At 46.7% G+C, this 8,650-nt stretch overlaps 1 protein-coding gene across 2 annotated transcripts; it reads left to right on the top strand.

Moving 5' to 3' along the window:
- The first annotated feature begins 357 nt into the window (after nt 1–357).
- On the top strand, nt 358–6,704 carry LOC144159283 (cytochrome c oxidase subunit 6C-like). Of its 2 annotated transcripts, none has more exons than XM_077690676.1 (4): nt 358–484; nt 1,291–1,459; nt 2,987–3,058; nt 6,620–6,704. In XM_077690676.1, exons 2-3 carry the CDS (start codon nt 1,305–1,307, stop codon nt 3,054–3,056), a joined length of 225 nt encoding a protein of 74 aa, XP_077546802.1. In that variant the 5' UTR covers nt 358–484; nt 1,291–1,304; the 3' UTR covers nt 3,057–3,058; nt 6,620–6,704. The 2 variants fall into 2 exon arrangements, with proteins under 2 accessions (XP_077546802.1, XP_077546803.1); XM_077690677.1 differs by having other exon boundaries at nt 393–484; nt 1,294–1,459.
- The last annotated feature ends 1,946 nt before the right edge of the window (nt 6,705–8,650 follow it).

Genomic DNA, 8,650 nt, shown 5'->3' with positions numbered 1-8,650 from the left:
ACCCCATACCCCCGCCCCCCCCCCCCCCCCCAGCTATGGATGCCCCCCCTTGCAAAAAGTTCTGCGGACGCCCTTGGCGCTGGGAACGGCCAAATAGCAGTAACGACACCAAAAACATCCGCTTATTGATTTAAACAGTAACAGCTGTCACTAGTAAATCTAGAAATATTCTGAGACAACAAATCATGACGACATTGTTTACAAACCCAGAGAACGGCATCTACACGGTTCGAAGCGAGCGCGTTTCTCTATTGTGTTAGGTCCGCAGAACAAGCGCAGTTAACTAAAATATTTTGTAAAATTTAGTACAAGCAAAAAAAACCAATAGTTAAATTTAAAGTAAAAAACTTGTAAAATATTTAACAAAAGGTTTACAAAATTTATCTGCGGTCTAGTTGAGCAGGCGGCCATTTGCTGAAAGCGTTCGCTCATTCGCCTTCTCGTCTACCGCTTTTCCACGTTTTGTTGGAAGGAGCTCCCTAAGGTGATTTTCGCTTTCGGTTTTCTGTTAGATTGTGTGAGGAGCAAATAACGTGTTTGGAAGCGTTTCATTTTACAATCTCTGCCTGTTTCACCACAAAAACGATCTTGCCGGAGTGACTCTTTGAAGGTCAATGGTTCGCTTGAAATCGATTTCGCCCCACTCATCATACAGTTCCTTGTTAGAAGTGCTCACGTGTAATTCAGCGATTTTTTGTACGAATACAGGTGACAAGTTTCGTTCTGGTTTCAGCAACAGGCTCAGTTTCAAGCTTTCACCGGCTGGCTCCGAACCTTAGGCACGTGAGCGTTCCGTTGCGAACGGCTCGAGCTACCGGCCAGAAAATACCGCTGAAATTTTGCGCGCCACGATACGTTCCTTTATAGGCTGGAGTCTAGTAAGCGTTGCCAAATCCTTCCCACACCCCAGCAGCTCATCACGACCGTTGCACAGCTCGCGGGTGGAGCCGTGTGCCTTGATTTTTACCCTACCGGCGAAACCGCTGCCGCTCACTGATTATTAACTACTAATAATAATTACAGATGATGGATGTAACCAGACGAAACCTTAACTACAGTAAGAAATAGTAATTATCAGTGACTTGCTAGTCAGTGAGAAATAGCGGTTGAATAAACATCGAAACAGACTGATCTCACCCCGAGTCCTGAAGCGGGCGTGACACTGGGTTTATGGCGCAGGGCGAGATTTGTCGATGCTTACTCTACCCCGCCCCGGTTTGTCCCCGGTTAACAGTACTTCAGCAGGCACTCAGTGGCGCCAAGTGCAAACTCATCCCCTTCTCTTTGCAGCAGAGTGTGGCGCCATGTCTGCCCTGCCGCGGCCGCAGTTCCATGGACTCCTGAAGAGCCACCTTCGGAAACACATCGCCATCAGCCTGACCCTGGCCGCCGCTGCGGGAGTCGCTTGGCGCATCTTTGTCTGCGATGCCCGGAAGAAGCGCTACGCTGAGTTCTACAAGTACGCGCCCCGTTGCTTCCTTGGCATGCTAAGTATTCACTAGAGCACAAAGGCAGCACTTGTTGCAAAAAATCAAAGCCCTTTTCTTAAAACCCAAGTGCACTCAAATTTCACCTCGGCCAAATTTATTTTTAATGTGTAGTAAGTACCACCAAATCAGCTTGGACACGAGTGGTAGCCCCGTGAAACGCTTCGTTAATCAGTCAGAAGGGTTAAAAAAGCTCCACCGCAGACTACGTTGCACCTGCTGGCAGATCGCGTAGACAGCCATGACGTACCTGTGATGCTCCTGCCTTCTGGGGCTTCTTCCTCTGGCCAGCCGCAGCTGGAGAACCGGTCTAGCTCTGCTGCGAACGCCTCACCCATTTGCTGCCCCGTGCCCGTGTAGAACTTGCGCGCAGGCTTTCTCCCGAGCTGCTGACCGTCTGGCCGCTCGCTGGACGGCTGCAACGTCACTGCAATGGCCGCGCTCGCATCGGTTGCAGTTTCAAAATCGCCGATTTTTGCTGACCGCTTGCGGCGTCCATGCGCGTATTTCAGCTGGTGTATTTTGCATCTTGCTTTCTTTTTCGGCAGACTGCACGGAAATAGTGTTTTCAAGAAGTGGACATTTTGAGTGCAGTTGGCCTTTGAGATAAAGATAGCTAAAACGCGAAGCTTTCTTCCATGCCACCTGAGTGAAAGTCTAAGCCCAAATTCCAAGCTGCTTCGACCGTGTCCAAATGGCGCATTCGAAAAACATTGGCTTCATAACACGGGGGACCCTAGTTCGATTCCGAACACGGGAAGTATTTTTTTCTTGGGGCGCTTGATGTGCCTTTGTGAAGATTCATTGTGTAAGTTGACTTTCCTGCAGCGCGTTTAGGGGGTGTAACAGTTTGGAATTTGGAATTTGACTTTGGATTTGGAGGCATTGGCTTTCAACCAGAGAAAGCTTCGCGTTTCAACTGTCTTTCACTTTAACCGCGATTATAATCATCACCAGGCTTTCCTGCGGTGCATTTTGGGGCAACGTAGCCATCAGTGAGACATAGAAACCTTTGCTTTAATATGGGAAATTCATGGAATTATGTGAAGTTTGTCCTTTATTCAACCTCTGCTTGCTGTTCAAATGGGCCGTGACGTGTAAGCGGAAGCAATGTGGAATTATCAGCTTTTTGCAAAGCGCGTGCGCACAATTGCATGTTTTTTCCCTTTATGTTGGTACAAACCAGGGCTTATTTTCAGTAAGCAAAAAATGCTTAAAATCTGTCATTGCAGCTTTCAGTGTTCCTGTCATTAGATTTTCAAAGACTGGGCGATGCCGATTTGTCTGCGTTTGAGGGTGAACTGTTTATGCCCACCTAATGTAGCTTGGAAATGTTCTCGGTTTGCTCTAAGCTGAAGCAAAGAATAATCAGTTTTTTTTTTTTTTTTCTTTGAATGCATTAACTTCCTGAGGTGCACTGTCTCCATCTGCTGCGAGAATGTGAAAATGTTGGTGCAGCTTCAATTGTTCAAAGACTGTGTTCCCTTGCCCGTTTGCAGGAACTATGACCCGGAGGCCGAGTTCGACAAGATGGACAAGCTAGGCGTATTCCAGAGTTCACAGCTGTAGTTGTAAGATAATCTTTTTTAAATCTCTTATGTCCTTTACTTGTACCTAGTGTGGTAAGGTCATGTGAATGTTGTTTTGACCGGTTACGCACTCGTTCTAACCATATCAGCAATCTCTGCTGTGACTTTGGTCTGTCATCGGGCCCTGCCTGAAAACGCAACATGGCCGTAGCAGTTCGCTGTCGAGTTTCACCCGACTTGAATGTTCATGGTTAAATTTGGCAGTTTCTCTCACTGCGATGCGCTCACGTTCTTTGTGTACATGATGCGCCATCTGTTTACTTCTTTTTGCACAAAGGTGCAGCACAATGTTAGCCTGCCCTTCTGGATCCCAGAGCATTTTCACATGCGCGCTGTTCTCTGAGAAGCACGGCCACTTTCTCATCGCGTGCGTTTTAAGGCCCGTTCACACTTGCGACGAAAGCGGCGGAAATTGCGTCGCTTTGTCGCCCGACGATCGTTTTTGGCGAATGGTTGGGACGAATGTTTGTCGCTGCGCAATGAAGCGACAGAATTCCTGTCGCTGTCGTCGCAGTGTGAACGGGCCTTTACAGTGGTGCACTTGGCGAAAGCGATGATGACTTCAGTGAGGAATAGAATTACGTGCGTCCATCAGGTGTGCTGTTTGTAGTGGTAGAAAATCAAAAGCAGGTAAGAGGGAAGCTGTAATTTTCTGCAAAACCTGCAGTAACAGTCCTGGCCTGCACCCAGGAGAATCCATCAAGCGGTTTCACACGCTGCTCAGTCACTAAAAGAGTTGAAAGCAGAATGCAAGAGCAAAAAAAAAAATATATATATCCTGTGAGTTGTTCTTGCACAGTTTGTGTTTTCCTTCGCAGTGCCACAAACTGGCAAAATAGTTTCGAACCGGGATGGCTGGAAAGTGGGTAAAAGTTTCTGACCACAAAGAGGGTTAGGCTTAGATGTGGGGAGGGTACAAAAAGAAATACAAACAGTGGAGTATGCAGACATCCGGAATCATCTTGGTGCCAGGTTTGCTGGACCTTCACTCATTTGAGAGCACATCCTGCCTTTAGGTCAGCCTGCTCAATGCAATGATGCTGTTCACTAAGGCGACAGCCTTCTACACCGCATGAGACAAAAAATCCAACATAGCTGACTGCCCTCAGCGAATGGTGCCGAAAGCTACCCAAAGCGGAGTGTGTGGGGAAAACACGCGACGGTATGCACCCCAGTTACAAAGAACACTAATTCTGCAGAAATAGTACCATGAAGTGAATTCTTTGGGGCACTAAGTCTACTTGTATATTGCCCGGGGAAACCGTAACACTTTTTGATTCAAAGCACAGAATCAAACGTGAGTGCCTCGAGAAATTTTTCTCATTTGCTTGTTTCAACACCACTGCACAGCTGAGCTCAAAAGGGAAGGTGGAGGCTCGACGTTTCACATTCGCGCAGTCCATTTTGCTTGCAGCGGCAGATAATACCTGTGCTACATGAGCGTTTCAAAGGACATTTCTCTAGAATGGCCTTCGAAATTTCAAATGCCATTCGAAGTGGAAGGAGTTCCACCGATCTACACAACAATGCTCAAAGGCAGTTGAAAGATTCCATGTTCGCCCACCAGGTTTTGGTGATTCACTGCAGCCCCCTTTCGTTATTTACAAAAATTCAATTTTAGAGTTATTTGAGCAAAAAAACAGTTATTAGCGATCAAACAATTGAGAAGCGCTCACAAAACATGCGCTGACAGCGATTTTTTTTTCTTTTCGCAGCGCTGGTGTTGAGAGTATTAAGTTATCTTGTGCTCATAGAGCGAGTGATAGAAGACAAAAACAAGTGAGAAATTATAAAGACCGAGCACTTTAAACCCCAATTTTTACTCGTAAATAATTGTTTTTGTAATTGCGGCATGCACAAACTTCTCCCGAGAGTACGACCGTTCGTGTTTTGAAGGCCTTTTAGAATTTCAAAGGTCGGATGTCGTCCTCCTTCGACTCAAATGGCATTTCAGTCAAATGCCTTCGAAAGACGTAGTGCAGCAGCTCAAAGGTGTCATTTGAGTCAAATGACATTGGACTCGAAGGCCTTCGAAATGCTCTTGTAGCACAAGTATAAGACTGGCTCGTCATTTTCGGTAAGGGCTGCGCCCACACGCGTTTCCATGCTGATGCGCGCTGGTTCAAAAGCGGGATGCAAGACTGCACAAAGCTGCGGTTTAATATTTTCCTCCCTTTCCCACGAATGGAACTTGCTAGATAAGAGGAGTACAGTTTATGTGACTCATGCTGCAGGCCAAAATTCGTTTGCGGCATTAAGGTGCAGCAGTGTTGAGAGCCACAACTAGATATGTATGCAGGGTCACTCCGTTGAAGGGGCATTCGGTCTAGCAGAGGGTGTGTTCTCAGGCTTCGTGAGAAGCCCGCTCATATGCAGGGCTCCGAAATGCTCAATCTAATAGCGCAGTGTGCATCTAAGGCTGTGTGCGCTGTTGTTCATCTTTCTTTCTATTATTCTTGTACGACCACCCACAGTACTTCGCCTCGTAAGAGGATGTACCAGACTTTGCCAAAGGCCAAGTGAGAGGGGGGAGGTACATGTTTTAGTGAAATATCAGCAAAAAAATGAAAGTGAACAATAGTATAAGTTTAAAAAAGGGCTGATCTGTCAATAGGTGAAGTTCAAAGGTCACACGAAACAATGTAGTGCTCGGTGGGACGAATCCGTCTTTGTCGCATGAGCATGGCAGGTCATCTGTGGCCCCGAAACGGTCTTTAATAGTTCATTGGGAGGCGCCGTTGTTTTGTTTGCGCAAATTTTGTTGCGTGCTTTATGAGGCCACTGTTGCCTTTGTTGTGTGCTCTTGATTAAAACTTGTCATGCAATCGCCCATTAAGAAATTTCAAGTGGTTGACTGCGAGTATGCCTTCACGTTATGTAGTTAGTGAAATGACAGTCTAACTGGGTTGTGTTTCCAATTCGCCGAACGGAGTTCTTGAACTGAGGTGGCAGCTTGTGGCCGCTCAAAGATGCAGTAAACTGGGTGCCAATCAAGTGACCCGTACTTCTAGGGTATGGCGAAAGCAGTCGGTATGTCTCACCATTGCCTTTAAAGAAGCGGCTTGTTTGAAAAGTGGTGACATGCTACGTGCAGCACTTGCTAGCTAGCACCCAATAGTACCACGCTCAAGATTTCAAGGAATTTTTCCTTTGTATTCGTTCAGTGACTTAGTTTATTGAGCAGCTCTGCGGTGTCATTTGCAGAATTAAAATTTTTTTGAAAGCTTTTTGCGATGCGTGCAACAAGTTTCAGTCAGGAAATGAACTTGGTGACAGTGTAGTACAGGCAGACAATAAAAGGTGAGCCCACACTCACACAATTGAAAACGTGTTGAGTGCATAGAGGACAAGCTTTCAGGTATCCAAGCAACAAGACTATGTTCGGCTTGTAATCCTGATAGGGAAAGTGTCGCCTTGGCATCTCCTTTTGTGACTTCTTCTTGTCCAGTTCTCGCTTGTCTCGTTTCAATGGTACTTTGGTTTCCTGTGACACTGTGGTTCACACCGTTCGCACTGTAACAGCGTTTCATGCTTTCTTTCCAGGGTGCCCAAACCTCGTGTCGCCAACTTCCACATGGGTCAACTTCAACTGGGGTTGTAGATAATAAAAGTGGCCGCCTCCTCCCGACTTTTGTTTTGCTCACTCCGACCGGCTGCAGTGGATTTTGCAGAAAGCACTGGCCATGTCTTGACTGAATGCCGCTGACAGAACCTAGGAAAAGGCAGGTGTCTGGAATCTTGCCCGAGAGGTCCAGTTTCATCCCATTCTGCTTTGAGCATGTGAACCATCTTTGTATTGATGTGCTTTTTCTTTGCCTACACCTCTGGTTTAGTTGGAAATTGATACAGCGGCATTCATGAAGCTGCTTTTGTAGCACCTCCCATATTTTCCAGTGTATAACTTGTGCGGTAGGCGAGATTGCTTCGGCCAGTCATCACAGCACTATGATAGATGCTTGTTCAGGGGAATTGGCAGAGAATGCAGTCTACAGTGAAGTGTTAGTTGAGGCAGTTGGGGTACATTAGTTGCAATTAGCCTCTCGGAAACAATTCACAGCTGAGGAATTGCAGCAGCGACGTCGCTAGAATCCGCTACTACGCTACTAAGACCACATTGTGGAATGAGCCATGTCGCCGTTGTGGGGAAGGCCTCCCCTTGGACAAGTGCAATGCTTTCAGGAGTTTCCAGAAGTGGAGCTGAGCACATTTTAAGGCAAAAGCCTTGAGTGCTCTATTCTGCGAAAAAGCCTTTGTGCAGTTGAGAAAATGGCCACAGCTGTAGAGAGAGAGAGGCAAGCATTGTAGTAGTCCCTCGAATTGCGATGAAGTAGTCTGCTGCTGAGGGTGGTCGGAGCTTATGCGGTTGTAAGCTCCGATTACTGCATGGAGCTGAGCCTCCGAGAGCATGCTGTGGGCTAGGTTGCTGTGCAACCAACACCTGGGGTGGTATTCTCGTAACTGTCCCTTTTGAAAACGTCCCTTTTGAGTCCCTTTCGTCGTGACGTACTTCCGGTTAAGCAGTGGGCCTTTGATTCAAATACCGTAACTGTTCTTGCAAACACAATTTAAAGAACTGAAACCGTATCAGAGTACCTTTTATGTGTTTGTTGTTCCGCAAGCGAACCAATAAGGCGACAAAAAATTGTCTGCTCCAAATCGTCTGCTCCGTGTAGCCACGGCTCATAGCTCCACCGTGCTTGCATGGCGTCACATCCGGGTGTTCGCTTTTAGCCAATCAGGGCTTGCTCAAAAGGGAAACTTTTGAAAGGGACAGAAAAGGGACAAAACACGGGAATACCGCCCCTGGATTGTGTTAAGAGTGGCCAGGCCAAAGCAAAGCTGTGGTCCGTGACACTGGCACCAGTCATATAGATGTCAAGTTCACCAGGTGGGCAGGACCAACTTCCGAGTGATCAGTAGTGTCGAGTCGCCACGCGAGACTGGTTTCAGAAGTGCTGTGGGTGCAACGTCTGAGAGAGCCTGTGGAGCTCTGGGGCTTAGCAGATTGTGCACCTGGATGGGCCATTGGCGGCCCAATCTTAAAGTGCCACTCCTTTATAGGGCAACAGTACATTTTAAGGCAGTTTCAGTCCGAGTTTGTCGAGACACGGTGTGGCTCGTTCTAGTGCTGTAATTATGGTACAGTCGAACCTCGTTAAATGTAAAAGTACTATCGGGACAGCAAATTAGTTGTAACAGTAGAGGTAAAAATCGGCTCTAACAAATCGACAATCGGGCTCACACAAAAATACTTGACACAAAATAGCATTTTTAAAGGCTTCGAACCCACTATAAACAAGGCAACCCTTACCTTTCTCCATGTTGCATTTCAAGCTCAAGGAACCAGAACATGAGCACGCGAAATTACAACAGAACAAGGTTCAGTTGACAAGACAGGCCTGCGTCCTTATTTATTTGATGAAGGATGTGAACTTCATCTGGCGGCTACTTACAGCACTGAGCAGGATGAAGTTTTCCAGTTTCCACAAACAAAACGGCCTTTATACTTCTGCAGTTTCGGACTGCAGCGTTTTTTTTCCAAATGCCTCCTCAGACTTATGATCAAATATTTTT

The sequence above is a fragment of the Haemaphysalis longicornis genome, unplaced genomic scaffold, assembly GCF_048455015.1.
Source record: "Haemaphysalis longicornis isolate Haplotype H1 unplaced genomic scaffold, Haemaphysalis longicornis Haplotype H1 scaffold_10, whole genome shotgun sequence".
NCBI lineage: Eukaryota > Metazoa > Arthropoda > Arachnida > Ixodida > Ixodidae > Haemaphysalis > Haemaphysalis longicornis.
Note: the sequence above shows the minus strand (reverse complement) of the source record. Positions and strands in the feature narration are given on the sequence as shown.